The 16,879-nt window shown below is 41.7% G+C and overlaps 1 protein-coding gene across 14 annotated transcripts in view; it reads right to left on the minus strand.

Moving 5' to 3' along the window:
* Positions 1–16,879, minus strand: part of MICAL2 (microtubule associated monooxygenase, calponin and LIM domain containing 2) — a 145,767-nt gene that overhangs the window by 87,963 nt on the left and 40,925 nt on the right. For all 14 annotated transcript variants that reach the window (XR_013988069.1, XR_013988070.1, XR_013988071.1 and 11 more), the window contains exons 3-12: positions 12,465–12,672; positions 10,635–10,751; positions 9,880–9,981; positions 7,580–7,735; positions 5,808–5,908; positions 4,409–4,666; positions 3,399–3,514; positions 2,419–2,545; positions 1,835–1,925; positions 1,569–1,716 (exon numbers count right to left, since the gene is read on the minus strand). Coding sequence is in view for 11 of the 14 variants with exons in the window: in XM_081011801.1 (XP_080867927.1) it covers positions 1,569–1,716; positions 1,835–1,925; positions 2,419–2,545; positions 3,399–3,514; positions 4,409–4,666; positions 5,808–5,908; positions 7,580–7,735; positions 9,880–9,981; positions 10,635–10,751; positions 12,465–12,672 (1,424 nt within the window). In the remaining 3 variants the exon portion in view is untranslated. The remainder of the gene's footprint in view (positions 1–1,568; positions 1,717–1,834; positions 1,926–2,418; positions 2,546–3,398; positions 3,515–4,408; positions 4,667–5,807; positions 5,909–7,579; positions 7,736–9,879; positions 9,982–10,634; positions 10,752–12,464; positions 12,673–16,879) is intronic.

The following is a 16,879-nucleotide window of genomic DNA, read 5'->3' on the forward strand; positions in this document are numbered from 1 at the left end:
GGTTCCAACCATTCCCTCTCACACTGGTGATAAAAGCCATGGGAAATGGTAAGCCAGACCTTTCTGGCTTTAGTGCCTTATCAGCACTATAAGAAAGCAAGAACAGAAAGAGATTCAACAAACTGTCAGAAGGCCCTCAGAATTAAGGAGTATTCCTATCAAGTCCAAGAGCAGAGCAATTTAGAAAGCCCTTGGCTGCTCCTGCCCCAAGCAACAGCAACAATAAAGACAAGAGGGGGAGGGGGACAACAGTGGAGCACAAGCCCTCCTCCAGTTAGTTCTCAGGTGTTTGTGGCTACTTACTGAAGCAGCCATTTTAACTCTAAGGTGTACTTTCATATGAGTAAGACAAAAAAACAACAACACAAAACCACCTCCATCCAATCATGTACAGCAGGCATGGCCAAACTTTTGGGACTACAATTCCCATCATCCCTGACCACTAGTCCTGTTAGCTAGGGATGATGGGAGTTGTAGTCCCAAAACAGCTGAAGGGCCAAGTTTGGCCATGCCTGATGTACAGTGTTTAAATCTGCTAGTAAGGACTATTTCTCTAGTAGTGGCATGACCAGATATTTGTGACACTGTCTGCACCTCAAAACAAATCCATGGAGAGGAACGGCTTTAAGGTGTAGGGCCACCCTGACTTCTTTTCCGCTGCCCCCTAATCTGGGCAGAAGGTTACTTAGGCAGATCACATTCTTTGGCTTGGGTAACAATACAAAACAGAGCTTGAGGCTTAACATACACATTCTAAAGCATCCTTTGTTCAGGCTATCCAAAAAAATCCCCATATGGCACTAACTGCGTGGTTTCTGCATCACTCCCAACTTGGGAGCTGATCCAGTCACGGCAGGAATACAAAGACAGCTTCCAGAAAGGGTTTAAAATCCAAGGTTCTACATTTGTAACAATGCTTCCAAGTCCCTGGCAAATTAACCTTGCCAAATCATCAGTAGAAGAATGAACACTCATTCTTGAAGGGCCTGGTGAAGGTGAAGGTGTAGCACACTACTCTGTGCGTAACTGGCAAGGAAACACCCACAGAACCAACTGTCAGATGTCTCCCCAGGATTCAGATCCTTAACATCATAACAAGTCATATCAAGTTGGTCATCCAACACCAATTCAAGAATTGGTAGTGTATATTTCCTGAATGTTTTGTGTTGCAGTAAGCCCTTTTGGCACAGACCTAGTTAAGCTATGGATTCTTTTTTCCACAAATATCATCTTCCCATGTATATTTGCAAAGCATTAAAGCAGTTTCTTGCTAAAAAAAAAAGCAATTCTGACTCTGACAAAAGTAAGCAAAAACGATACAGTTAAAATCTCAAGTAGTAGTTCTTGGAAACTGTATACCTTGCATTTTTACTTTTTTTAGTACTGAGCCAAAGACATTCATGAAGGAAAAAATGAGCAAATACATGCTTAGTTGCAAAAAAAAGATGTTAAAAAGGGAAACAAACTCTCCTCACTGTTTTGATTGGCTTTACCCAAGTCTATACTTTTGTAGGTGGCAGAACCTGCAATTAGCTAGCATTACACATATAAAAGACATAAGAACTTACATGAGGTCAGGTCTGAAGCGATGCATAATTGCACATAAGGCAAGGCCACTCCTCCATGAAGTGGTGAGATCCATGACACTAACATTCCTGTATCCTTCTGTTTGTTTTTGACACCAGGTTAAAAGCTTGTTTGGCCTTATATCAGATTCTGAAATAGCAGATTTTAAAAAATAAATGTATAGTCACTTGTCCAAAGCTAAAAATCTCCTCTCCCCTCACCATTTATAGGATGTAAAAAGCATGATAACAAAACATGCATTTCATACCATGTCTTGAAAGTCCAATTGATCTTCTAATGGAGTCTGCTCTTTCTAGAGGGAATGGCTGAAGCTCATTTGTAATGTAAAGATGCTTCACCTAAGGAAAGACACACCCCATAAAATACAATATTTGCTACAACAACCCTGAATTCTCAATCTGCTAATTATTCAGACTCAAAATAGGCCTGTCATACCAACGTTTCCCCATCAAGTAACATGAAAGGTTATCAAAATGTCTGACTCAAGCCTGGAATATAAACCAGGAGCACCATGATTTATAAAGCCTGATGTGATCATCCTAATTGGGTCTGTTTCTCCAAATCTCTCAAATGTTTCGCTTTATCAACATTGCTTTATCTAGGGAATTGGAAGTTGAGTGACTTGACCTTTCTACAAAAGGCAGTCATTCACAGAGCATAGGTAAGCATTCATACTATTTTCTAGAGCTTGTGGGTTGTATTCAATGTTAGTCATATTCAGAGTAAGCCCTCTGAAATTAGCAGACGTAACTAAGGTTCATTAATTTTAATTGGCCTGCTCTTGAGTAGAACTTAGCTGGAGACAGGCGTTTCTCATGTACCCCAGCTTACCTGATGAGGTCGAACACAACTTGAGTTCAAGTTTGGATAACGTGTTGCAGGATCAATGGTGTACTGGTCAAAGTTCTTAGTGATATTTTCAGGTGTTGTCTGAGGTAAGAGCCTATAAATGCTTTCTCTGGAAGGTAAAAAACAAAAGGTTGCAAGTGTGTGTGCACGCTTTCTATCTTACAGTGTTTTCTTTACCTTATGTGCTCCCTGCCTATATTTAGAATGTCGAACACAATACTTGAACACATTGTCTAAACATGATAAACGACTGGGGTGGGAACAACTGAGACAGATGTTAAGTATGTCTTCCTCAAGCAGGAAAATAGCTAGGAAGAAATAAGATTACATCACCCAAGATCATATGGCTTTGATTTTTTTTCCCTTCACACAAAGAAGCAGCTCCTTCAACCACAAAACAGCATCGGGTATAGATTCACCCAATCATTATTAGTCAGTGAGGATTCCAAGTACGACTGTACTATCTTTTTGTCATCCACAAACATGCTTTCTCAGCCCTTATATGCCCTTTCTCTAAGTCCAGACTCTTGCCTTCATTACCCAACACACAAAATGCCATCCTCTAATAAATCCTCAGCGGCTCTTTGATTCTTACTTATTTCGTATTCTGCCCTTCATCCAAAGGCCTCAGGGCTCTTCACAACAGAAAAACACAAAGCCTGCTGAAGACATTCTTATTTAGACATGCCTACCCAGATGTTCATAATGTTTGTGAGAGTTTTTATTTGCCTTAGTCTGGTCTATTTTGGTTTTGACTTTCTGTGTGTTTTAAATTATGGTTGTAATTTTTTTTAATAACGATTTTATGTTTCACTTTTTTTTGTAAACCACTTTGATGCCGTTCTACAATGAAGCAGTACATAAATTTAAATAAATAAAATGGATCAACCCAGGCCCCAGGAAAATCAAAGTTTGCTTGGTTTCACTGTAATACATGGGAAGAACAAACAAGAGATACCAACCTTTCTGCAAGGATATCAAGTGGATGCTTTCCTTGGGCCCAACTTTTCACCATCCAAGCTGTGTCAAACGCAGCCAGGAACCCTCTTGCACAACCAGTGCCCATGGGCCAGAACGGCTGTGAAATAACATCAACATATTAGATGAAATCTAACATCATGATCATTCTGAAATGACCGCACAGCTATAACTGTGCTCTTCAGAATGGTAGAAAACTGTTCTTAGATACTTCAAATCAGCAACTCCACCATATTGGCATAAAACATTTAATCAATATGTCCCCTAATGTGGTGACTGGTTAAAGTATCCACTTACAAGACACATATGATGTCATCCTGCCAAATGGAAGAGACAAATGCCCACAGAATGTAGGAGAGTTAGTAAAAAGCTCTAGATCCACAGGGCCTATATCCATTTGCTGGGAGAATGTAAGGGATTCCACCAATGTGAGCTACCATGTCTAAATCAAACCTATTGTTTTTCATTGTAGCCTGATCAGGCAAAATTCAAATCCTACTTCTGTTCTCTTGGGAACAATGGACTCTCTCCAATGTTGCAGCTCTGCTGACGAAACAAACTTCCATGTGCATGATGGAGCCTCCTTTCCCTCTCTTTTCCCCTACAGCTCCCCACCCCACTCCCCCAATCAATCAGCTCTGGAGAGTTGGGGGAACGTCCAGAGCAGATTTGGGGGTGCATGGAGATAAGGAGAGGAAACTGAAGCCCCATTGGGTCAGCAGAACTATGTGTGTGGAGCACTGGATACAACCCAATGAAGATCTTTGTGTTCCATATTATTTAAAATTAACAAACTCACTATGATGTGGTGCAAGCCATGGTATTTACATAAGATCCTGGAACTCCAGCTTTTAAATAAAAAATAAGTTTCGAGCTCTCATGGCTGCACAGCTTTGAATATGTAATTGCTAAAATCTCCAAGGTATTCCATGGTATCAAAAAAGCCACCTGCCTAAACATTATTTTTTTAAAAAGGGTGACAACGACACACTACCTCTAGTAAACTGTCTCCAACAAGAGCAACCAACAGCTGGTGTCTGTGTCTCTCTCGTATTAATGCAGCATTTTCAGAGGCATACATGGAAGTAAAATCAAACATGGCTACATCTGGTTGACCGTAGTGATTAATTGCAAAATCCAAGGCAGGCAGCTGGTAATCAGTTGCAAAATCGGCAGCTTCTCTTGCATAGGACAGCAGATTGTCTTGGTCTACGTTTTCCCCACAGAGTAGCATTTCAGTATCAATATAATCCTACATTGGAAGACAAAACTATATCATCAGAGGCCTTTGGATGTTCGCACGACTGCTACACAAAAAAGATTATGATATTCCACATGGGAAGAACTGAAGGTTCGATAAGATTCAGGTTATATTCTGACTTCTTTCTTTTAACAATGTATTGATATATTTATCTTATGTTACTCAGTATATTTAAGTCAAGTTTAGAGACCATGATCTGGCTTTCACGCAATACTAGATTAAACCATGGATCCTTTTGCTGTCATGATACCTAGGGATAAAACATGGTTGGGTTTAGTTATGTCTGAACCTGACCCCATTGTGTGTCTCATGCCAAATAAACCATGAGCCTGGAGCCAAGGTTTGATCTCGGCTAACCACTCATGATTTGTCTGGGGAAAGCAGAATACAAGGCATGGATTGGATGTAATGCTAAGCCAAACCATGGTTTAGCCCTGTGGAGCTCAGCAGCAGCAGAACTGGGGGAGGAGTACTGTGGTCATAACCACCCCCCTGGACACCTGCATGTTTGTTTATTCACACTAAATCCAGGTGAAGGGATTGAAGGTAAGATCAGATTCACCCATCAGCTGATGAGAGAATGGAAGTGTGCTTTCGAATGATCTCTCCTCTATGCTCCTCCTTCAAACCACAATGATTCGAAGGAGGAAATTCAGGGTACCCAATAGTGTGCTGCAATCCACCCATCAGCTGATGGACTGGTGGGAACTCACCTTGCTGGATCCAAGGAACAACTGGGAGCTTTGAGCTTGTTCTTTTGAAGTCCTACCCCTACACACTCACATACAGTGTCTGGTATAGGGCAGGTGGGTGGGGCTTCCTGAAAATGGCCTGGTGGACCACATTTGGTCTGCAGGATGTAAGTTCAACACTCCTGGGGTAATACAAAGTGTGAGTGATACTTACATATTTAAAGGTTTATTTGATTGGGATTATTACATGGTTTATCGGGTTGGATACTAGCCAAGTGCATGCTCCCTCCTCACCTCTCCTCTTGTGCCCCTGGGGTAAGTGAAACTACCTTTCTTAAACCACAGCTTTCTGTGACATCTGAAGAAGGAAACTGTGGTTTATAGGCTCCCTCCAAACTAGCATATGATAGAAAGGCCTTAACCCACATTTGAATACCTACATCGATTATGACGCCCTTCTCCAGAAGGCTCTGCTTTTTTGCAGTCATCACAAAATAGTGGGTGCTATCTTTATAGTAAACAATATTCTCCAGGTCAATTCCTAAGAAAGAAAGATATTTCACACACAAAGCACCAGAAACACAATACATTCAACAAATGGCAATTTAAACCATAATTAAAATCAGCAGTGGTTAAGAGCTTGCAAACAAATGTCATGCTATTACAAATGTACAGTCTGCACAAGCATATCAGCTTGCCAGAGGAAATAATTCTCTTCCCTCTCCTCATGCTCTGCTGCATGTGTGTGTGTGTGGGGGGGGGGGGTTTCTCCTGATCCCTGAGCCAATTTTGCAGGAGTGCAGAATGAGAAGATGAGGAAAAGCCCCACTGTGCAAGCCCTCGAACATCGCTTCTGCTCACAATATTTGTTAGGTGACTCCCACCTTATACGACTTATACGACTCCCACCTTATACATTCTCTTAGAAAACAGTAATTACAAAGCCATAGATACCCTAGGAAGGGAGTTCTAAACATGTGGGGCCACCACGAAAAAGGCTCTGCCCCTGGCACCTGTTGATCCAACAGATCTTACCTGCATACCAAACAGCAGGTTTTCAGGTGCCAATTCTGAATTTCAGGCAGGCTTATAGCTGTGCAAATTTCTCCTTTATCTACTCAACATTTGGCACAAACCTGTTCCTTATTTTAGGAGCACAGAACAGTTGTAATGATTTGTTTACTTCAAAACTCCAATACAGCTGGATCACAGCCAAATTGTATCCATCTCATGTTTATTTCAAAGAATACTGTGAATTAGCTCCTGTGCAGCTAATCAGCATTTCCAGTTGTGTATTTTAATAGTTTTTATAAAGGTCATCAAAACAATGGTCTACACTTCTACTTAGCTCTAACTGGTTTGAATTTGCTCACATCTACTAGGCTCCTAATTGTACATTTAATAAATGTCTACAGTGATGCCAAAAATGACTATGAGTAACTGAGATATATTTACAACAGCAGCCGCAGCAACAAAAAGAGACTTCCTCTTGGTTCCTAAACTGCATTTTCACAGGAAGTTGATACTGCAGAGGTACATTGGGCTGAAAGATGACCAGACCCAGTTCAAAACCAGTCAGTCATGGATCATGTTTCTTTAATGCTCAGAGTTAACAGCAGAGTTAACAGAGTCAAGCAGCATATAGTTAATCATATAGCAAGAAAAACAACAACAAGCCATAAAACACTGGCTAAATTCCATGCGCACCACACAGGCCTTAGGTACTCAGGGGGAAAAAATCGGTGCTATTGAAAATATTTCTGTACACTTTAAGAAAAAAAATTACAAAACTTCATGTAAGAGATGCAACTGGGGAAGGATAAGGATAAATATACAGTGGTACTTCAGGTTAACTACTTAATTCGTTCCGGAGGTCCGTACTTAACCTGAAACTGTTCTTAACCTGAAGCACTTTAGCTAATGGGGCCTCCTGCTGCTGCCGCGCCGCCAAAGCACAATTTCTGTTCTCATCCTGAAGCAAAGTTCTTAACCTGAAGCACTATTTCTGGGTTAGCAGTCTGTAACCTGAAGCATATGTAACCTGAAGCGTATGTAACCTGAGGTACTACTGTATCTGCTTTCAGTAGTCTGAAATCAAGTAATCGCCATCACTCAATTTAGTAACTGGTACAGAGCTGCTAGTGAGTTAGGTTCGCTTATTATTCTTTATTTTCCTTTGCCATGGAGGGAAAAAAAAGATCAGATAACCCACCTGTGTCTTCTTTCAGATCTTGGAAGAATTTTTGATTGAAGATGAAAGCAACACCACTGATCTCCTCCACCTTAGCTTCTGCTGTTGTATTTCTGTTTATAAAGTTGGCAGTGATTGCAATCGCCAGCTTTCCACGAAATTCCTTCCTCCTAAAGCCTTGCACAGAAAAGCAACCGAACCATCATTCATCTGCTGTTCAGCTCTAACCAAAGTATTTTCCTAAGTTTAAGATGTAAAGCAAAAAGCGTCCTCTCTCACAGTGCAATTTTTAAATTAGCCATTTGTTCAACTGTCAGCTAATAACTGTAAAAATACAAACTTCTGGCAGTAGCTGGTTGATGGTTCTCAGTCCAAGATTATGTCTTTCTGGTACCTGTCTGGAAGAAAGCTCATCCCCCCCCCCCAATATTGTTTTTGAGGATCATAAATTAACATCAGCTCCTACGGTGTTGCTACTGTGCGCACTTTCCTCATTCAATTATCCCAGCCAAATTCTGATTCATTGTATAATAATATCCTGCTTCAACTATTTCAAGTTCCTCCTTTCTGCTTCCCTTATTACCTGTTTATTAGTTGAAACCACACCTGCTACAAAGTAGTTGCCTTATCACCCAAGGCAGATTCCTCATGTTAGTCATCTTGCCAAACCTCAATTCCTCTCCTTTTCCACTGCAGGCATATTTTCATCTTTCAAAGCCTTTGTGAACGTTGTACTTACAACCCACTTAACAGTCAGGATGGGGATCCTGTGGCCCCCGAGACATTGCTTGACTACAATTCCCATCATTCCTGGTCATTGGTCATTGGTCATGGTGGCTGGGAGTGATGGGAACTGGAGTCCAACAACACCTGCAGGTCCGCAACTTCCCCTTTCTTGCTTAACACTTTATGCATCCATTTCTGCCCATTTTCTTCCATCCTCTGCCTTGAAACCAGCCCTGTCTATCTTCCTTTGCTTCCAAATAACCCCATGCAGCATGGGTGCTGAGGGGAGGTTTTTTTCCTTAAAAGTAAGAGCCACATGGAGAGTGATTTTCATGCGGGAAGACAGGGAATAAACCTCTTCTCCATGTTGCAGTCCTAAAGTCCACATTCAGCATTAATTTTTAAAAAACACTGATGCTGTGGACTAGATATGCAATGAAATGTGCATCGGCCCCCATAAAGGGAGTCATGTTTCCCATGACACAGGGACCCAAACTTCTCATGATGTTCACCTGCATGATTCTTCCCCCTGTCCCAAGTGTTTTTGTTTTTGGAATGAAGAATAACAACTCAGCAGAGTTGCCTGACTCCCTTACTGGTTGCCCACACAAAATGCCCCCCCCCAATCTGGTTTCTCACCAGTGGGGAGGGAAGTTACATGGAATACAACTGAGCCTCATGAGTCACTTGGGCTTAAGAACCCCTTAGAACTATTCAACAGATTCAGTGCACCAATGTTTCCTAAGTGTATAAAGAGCAGAGAGGAGATACACTCATGTTCTCAAAAATGAAACAGGCATGCACCAGGGTCCTACAATTCCCCATGGCATCTACTCCCATTGCCTTTGGTGTTTCACTGGCATTTACTTGATAAGCCAAATTTTTAAAAATCACCTAATTAAGTCCAATGGGAGTACATACTTAACTAGGTTGGTTCATGTGATATGACTAGCAAGAACTGCTCAACTAATGTCTCATTGAGAGAAGCTGACTCAGAGGGTTGGAATTTTCCCTAATTATTATTTTGCAGCTATTGCAACAGAATATTCCTTTCCTTCAGCTGTTTCTTCTTCCTCAAATCCTTGCCCTAAGTGACTGTTCTTAAAATCATATCTTCCTAATTATTCCTTCAGACATCTTCACCAGATCCCCAGCAGGCACTGTAGGTGATGATTATTTTGAATGCACATGGCCTACAACACAAAATGTAGGCAATTGTTGACTTGCTTGTGCTGTTCCTGATAAAACCATGAAACCTTTCTGTCAGGTATTATTCCACAATGCAAAAAATAATAATAAAAAAAAAATCCACAAGCACAATGTGATACACTGCTGTTAATGTATTTTATGATGAATTGTGTTTTAACTTGGTTTTTAATGCCACATTTTATAAACATTGTTAGCTGCTCTGGCTCTGTTCAAAGGCAAGTGGAATAAAAGCAATATATATGACAATAAAACGACTTTTAAAAGAATGTAACTTTTCTGTAAAAAACAAAAAAAGCAGTAATTTAAAACCAGTCATTATCCCACTCTACTGCCATTCCTATAGTAAGAAAACAAGTAGGCATTTTGCTGCAACTTTTACAACATACCTTCCAAGCTGTTTCTGCGGCCATCGGCACCAATAACGACATCAAATTCATATTCTGACAAAGGATGATCCATTGGGAGAAATTCAGCACGCCAACCTATTTCTGAAAGGAGTAGGTCAGTCAGCCACACAAGTGGTCAAACAGTGGGTAATTCAAACTACATTGTCAACACCTGTGGGCTCCATGTATCAGCTCCAAGCAACATGAGAGAAGTCCATGTAAAGACTACACAGCAGGGCCAGCCCTACCATGAGGTAAACTGAGAAAATTACCTCAGGTAGCAAGAGGGCAGTATATTTAAACCCCAGCTCACATCCCTATTGTCACTGCCTGTTGCTCTGAGAAAAGGGGCCCTTCCACAGAGTGAGGCATACTAGGTTAGGTGGTCCATGGAAGCTAAAAATATTTTTTTTAAGTTAAAAGTTGCTAAAATAAAATTAAGCTTTCAACTAATTTTTAAGGAGAATTTCTAGCCGTGGAAGCAAAACCAAGGCAGTGCAATCACCCTCTTGCCCAGAAAGCCTTGCTCCAGGCATCCTTGAACTTATTGGAGAAAACATTCAAACTCCATTCAAACAAACTGAACTGAAGTTTATTTGGCATAAGCTATAGCCAAAATGCCAATAGAAAGAGACCAAACAGATTTCAATTAAATGCGCTCACTCACACCAAGCAGAATACCCAATTCCTTAAGGTTTAAACTGATCGCCTTATTTCTGTGCAATACTTTTTTCTTAACGAAAGTCGTGCCGTACTTTGATTTTCTTGATCTTCAGGAGGTTCCAAAACTTTCACAAATTCTAAATTCACGTGGATTTCGACTCCCAACATAAGTGCAACCTTGAAGAGGATGAGCTGAAGCTGCCTAATACCTGCAAAAGAGAAACAATATGGTTATTTTAGGATGTGCATTAGTCAACATTTGAACGTATGTTTCATTGCAGTGGTAGATATACTTGTTGAGAGCCAGTGTGGTGTAGTGGTTAAGAGCGGTAGTCTCGTAATCTGGGGAACTGGGTTCGCGTCTCTGCTCCTCCACATGCAGCTGCTGGGTGACCTTGGGCCAGTCACACTTCTTTGAAGTCTCTCAGCCCCACTCACCTCACAGAGTGTTTGTTGTGGGGGAGGAAGGGAAAGGAGAATGTTAGCCACTTTGAGACTCCTTAAAGGGAGTGAAAGGCGGGATATCAAATCCAAACTCTTCTTCTTCTTCTTCTTTCCTAATACAGTGAAAGCCTTCAGAAGGAAAAGCACTCCAATGTTGCTATTTTCAGTTTAGCCAACTGACTTGCTAATTCATGGTTTTCTTTCTCTTTTTTTAGGTATCCTGGATAACATTACCAGCAGTGTAAAAGGATACAAGGAATCCAGTATATACAAATCTAAGCAACTGCAATACACAGAGAGAAAGAGATTTAACTAGAATAATTATATGTTTTTTAAAAAAATTAATTGGGTGGTACCTTAATCCATGCTAATCACAACTCACTAGCTCTCTCAGCTTATTTCGGTGTCTGTGTGTGTGTGTGTGTGCGCGCGCGCACTTAAGAAATAGAAAAAAAGGTAGCTAACTTTTTTCAGTCCAACAGCCACAAACCAGCAGTGGCCATGGCAAAAGTGAGCATGAACACTCCACACCAGCGGCGTAGCGTGGGTTGTCAGCACCCGGGGCAAGGCAAGTAATTTGCGCCCCCTAACCCGGAGCAAGGCAAGTAATTTGCGCCCCCTAACCTGCCGCCGCTGCCAGCTTCTTCTTGCTGCTGCCTGGTCTGGTCTGGTGTGGTTCTCTCCCGCGCTGCGCTGGGCGGCCGCTGCACTGTCCCTCCCCCAGATAGTCCCTCGCTCTCTCTCCGCACCGCACGCCTGGCACCCACCCCCTCCACAGTGGGCGGCGACCCAGCGGCTCGGATCGGATTCGCACAGCCAGCACTGCAGTGAGAGAGAGTGAGTGAGCCAGGTAGGGGCAGAGAGCTGCGAGTGCGAGCGCGCCCCCCCAGATGTTGCGCCCGGTGCGGCCGGCCCCCCCTGCACCCCCCACGCTACGCCACTGCTCCACACCAACTCTCTCTCACACACAGCTATCTGATTTATCCATTGTTTTATTTTTGGTGAGCTGCCTTGAACTGAGGTTCTTGAGGAAAGATGGGATATAAATAAATAATAAAACATAAATTTGAAAAATGAGGGCTGTCAACTTAACCTTCTTGAAAATGTGAAGAAATGTGTTGGCATTCAATTTATACAACACTTGCTAAAAATATGGGTAGGGGACACCTGCCAAAAGGAGTAGGATGCCATGTTCCGTTCTCTATATACTGAAACATTTCTTTCATCTTCTTCCAAAAATACCCAGCATGGGCTGTTTCCTACAGTGGATACAGGCTTCAACGGTTAAATCTGTTGTGATATACTGGTATACCATATCAGGTGAAGAGCTACAACCCTGTACAAGCTCAAATGAATTCAACAGAAGGTCTCTGCACACAGCTGTGTAATGAGCTACAGCCAATATTCCTGCAGTGTAGCTAGAGATGTATTCACACAGAACTTTCATGCAATGTCCACTCTTAGTGAATGATACTTACTAATGTGATCAATGGATCCTCCACAGAACTTTCCATAGAATTTCTTTGCTCCTAGGCTTCGAAGATCATGAATAGTAAAAGGCCAGAGGTGAAGCACATTGTTTCTTGAAAAAGTGTCTCGTTTCTCCACAACAACGACTTTGGCTCCTAGAAAGGCAAGTTCTATGGCAGTCCGCAAACCACAGGGTCCACCTCCAACAATCAAACACTGCAGGAGGAAACAGAGAAGCTTAATATATTAAGATATGTGAAAATATTTTATAGATGTTTTGATACGATTTTATTTCATGATGCTCCACAATCAGGAGATGATTTTGAGAAATCTTCTGATACATTCAGTCCAAAACAAACTTAATCAGAAATTGGTCAATCAATTGGTCAATATGTCCCAAACAAATAAAAACAAGACAAAGGGTTAAAATATTCTTACACTGGTTAACTAGTCCATTTAAGAATGATTGTTTTCCTGTAACCTTCCTTGGGACCTTAAGGAAAAGGGCAGGGCAAGGAACACAAATAATTAAAGTGCAAAGCAGGCTTGGCTTAATTCTAGAGAACTTTCTAGGCTCTTCTTTTCAGAGCAAGGGTGTCAGCTTCTATCTTAAGAAAAAGTAGCAAACGGCTCAATTATAGGGATGGACAAGACTGAGTCCAGGATGCTATCAAGACTGGGAAAAGCAGGACAGTTGGCAGGAGTTTAGGAACTTATTGCAGTAAACTCTTTCTGATTAACATGAGAACTCCAAGTTAATGCATTTGCAGCTTAACAGTGGTACACAGTATTTCGTTGTACTCAACAAATGCATACCATAAATGGTTTCATCCTCTTTGAGTCCCCAAGCAAACAAAGATCTATGTATATAAACAATGGCAGTTACCAAAAGTGACTCATTCAAACATAGGCCTTCCAGTGAATAATGTCTTCATCCCTCCAGACAAGAGGAAAAGCCCCACCTATTTGCTCCAAAGCACTTCAGGCAGCAAACCTTTTAAAGCCATAATCTGGGGTTACCATCTAGCAACGTATTTATCTTTGCTTCAAATGTATTTGCTCTTTGATTTATTTGTGAAGATCTCCTATTGAAGCACAGTTTACACATAGCAATGTACCGCTGATATTTAAATATTCTGGAGACAAAGCAGCAGGGCTCTTGACAACACTGAATTCAGTAGTGTTTAGACTTTTACCTATATTAAATTATGAAAAGGACAGAACAAGAATTGTGAAAGGAGGAAAGAAGCCAAGCCACTTAGAACTCAGGTTACATAAGGAAATAAATGCAACCACTGAGCTGTGCTTTTTAGAAACTTCTGGACTAGGCTAAAAATGCCAGACTTCCTCTTTTAATCCCAGCTGAGTCCACTCACAAGTAGCGGTAGGGTAGGGATAAAATGCTAAAGCAACCTGCAAAAAGCAGAACAGCTGGACAAAGGATCCCCTCCAGCATGCAGCCTTCTGTGCATGCAGCCTTCTGGTTCCTTGTGGCCTCCACCAACAGCTTGGGGTAGGAATGAATTTTGGCTTCAGCGCTTCTGGCTGAAGAGTTTGCCTCCCACCAGTTCGCTCACTTCTGCTTGCTGGGTTGGAATTCGGAGAAGAGAAAGGCATTTTAAGAACGGCTTTGAAAACTACCTGCTGGCTTTTAAATTATGGTTATAATTATGCTATTGGCATACCCAAGCCAGCTGGAGGGCACTAGGTTTCCATCTCTGGTCTACAAAGACCATCCACATGTTGAACACAACTAGACACAAGTCCAGCTCAAGTGTTGCCATGTGTGGCTCAGCAACTGCATGAAGGGGGCAGTGGGAGCAACCGAGCTCCTCCATTCTATGTTCATCATTGTTTCCATCAGCCTTCAACTCACTGAGGACAACTGTGTGGTATGGCAAGACTTGAGAAGACTTTCTACCCCCATTTCAGGATTCTGGAAAAGCAGGGTTCTAAAATGCTTAGATTTCGCACGTACAGAAGGCTCCCTGCTTCAGAAGGTCACCTTTCATGAGTTGGACCGTGAGGTGACAGCATACTCATCCCCACTGCTTCCCCCACCTACATGTTTGCTGAGCACAACAAAGGTAATACACAAATACTGAAGAGGCAACATGGAAACTGATTTGTTACTCATTTGTAGTGATTACTATGTATTCGGCTATTTAGTTTCTTTCTCTGATGTTTTTCCTGTGTACATTGTTCAACACTTTGATATTATTTGAGTAAGATTAGAAATAATCCAAAATAAAATAAGTAATTCATTTCAATTCAATGTATTTCTTAACACAGGTTAGTAAAAGTAAGGCAAAAACAGAGGATCTAATTTTTTATTTGAAGTCAGGGAAAACAAAAAGAAACAGAATTCACTTCCTGATTTCAGCTGAACTTAGTGCTCACAAGCCCTATTTCTACCCACTTATAATCTTCATTAGATAATCGCTCAGATAATCCCCCCCATACTTACTCTATGAAACCCCCAAATTGGACTTCCGGGTTGGCGCCATCGCCGAATGGCGGACTCCCTCCGAGCTCCGGAGGGAGCCTGCTCGGCAGGGGCTGGGTCCTACCGCACCGGCGATGCGGGGACCCTTAAAAACCATGGCCACGGAGGCCGTGGACATGGAGACTCGGCTGGCACCGCTAGCGCCCTCCCGACTCGTGAAGGAGCCTTTTTAAAGGCTACGGATCGGGTGCCGGGGAGAAGCGTGGTGCTTTGAGTCCTCTGCTATCCCTGCCGAGCACAGCCGCATGCCATCCGGCAGAGAGCGCTGACTTCTTCCATTGAAAATTCGGACTTTTTAACAACAACCCGTGAGTAATTTGGAAACCGGGTTTAAAAGGAGAAAAAAAAAAAAGAATTTTTTTTTTCGGATTGGACACGAGCGGGGGGGGATCCAAAAAGGAAGTCAGTCCCCTCCCCTATTGTAAACCTTCCAAAACAAGGACGGGGAAACCAAGGTCCAAAAAGATGTGTATCGCTGATTAAAACTAAGAATTCCACGATGGGGAACTATAAGAACTGTGCTGGAGGAAGAATCGAGGGAGAAGAAACGTAACCCCCCCCCCCGGGAACCGGGGTGATTGAAGAGAGAGCCTGGTGAAAAGAGTCGGAGATTTTGACAGCTGTCAAAGTAGCTGTCAAAGTCGGAAAGCAGAGAGGATTTTATCATGAGAACTTTGCTGGTTAAATTTGTTACAATTTGCTATAACTCGTTAAAACTTGGATACAAAATGGCGAAAACATGGATAACAATCGGACTTTTGGACTAGAGAAAACAAAGTTACAACAATCCCCCTAGAGGAGTTTTGGGACATTACAAAGATGGTCGCAAGTGGAAAAATACCATTGGAATTTTACAGGACTGGTTATCTTCTGGGAAAGCTGCAAAACGGAAATAATATTTTGTCTACAGGGTGTTTAGCTAAAGGAGACAATAGAATTTTCTATTGAAGAAAGGAAGGGACTGAACGCAAGTTTTCGTTCCTGAATAATAATAATCCCTGCAGAGTTACTAAGCTTCTGAATTAGAACGTTTCAGCAGCGGAACAAGAGGAAACTGGACTACAACTTGGAAAGAACAATGGGGGGAGTTTTATTAAAGATTTGAAGTTAAATGTTTTAAAAAATAATTATAAAAAGAAAAAGCCAGCAAGGAATTGGGGGAAATAGGTGATTTATGGACTTTAAGAATTCCAGGCAGATAACATGGTTTGGTGGTCAGGGGGAAATTAGACCGGGGACAGGGGGGGGGAGAACTAAAATCCAAAGGCTTGTCAACTTTTTCTTCTGAATGAGCTTTTTTTTATCATTATACTTTTTATTTCTTATTTTTTATATTTCTATTGTGTGGGGTGTCTTTATCATTAAAAAAAAGGGAAATTGTGGAATGAAAATGGGGTGGGCCCTGGGGAGAGAACTTTTGTCTTTTATTAAGGGTATTGATGAGGAGAGTATAAATTTTAAATTCGAATAATGGTCTAAACAAATTAAGTTTCAATTAGAACTGAGAGCTTGTGGAGCCAACAATATGAAAGGGGAATACGGTAGGGGTGGGGGAAGGGGGGAGTCCCGGAAAGTGGATGTATGAAAATAAGGCTTTGAATGTACTTTAATCCTTACTTTCCGTATTTTTGAAAATCTTAATAAATATCATTTAAAAAAAAAAAAAATATGAAACCCCCAAATTGTCAATTTCCTATGATACTTGGGTTGCCAAAGTGAAAAGTTGTTGACTCCCCCCCCCCCCCGAGATAAGCAAACAAATTAGTTCCTATAGGGCTTTTTTGCATATATGATGTTCAAAACCCATTATATGATTCCCAAGGGACGCTGGGAGATGAGATGGCCTGCAAAAGTTGTCATCACCATGGCTCCCCCTCGCTCAAGTCCTCTGCCTGTGCCAGAGAACTGAAGAGGTGT

The sequence above is a fragment of the Podarcis pityusensis genome (genome assembly GCF_964106645.2).
Source record: "Podarcis pityusensis genome assembly, chromosome: 1".
Classification (NCBI taxonomy): Eukaryota; Metazoa; Chordata; class Lepidosauria; order Squamata; family Lacertidae; genus Podarcis; species Podarcis pityusensis.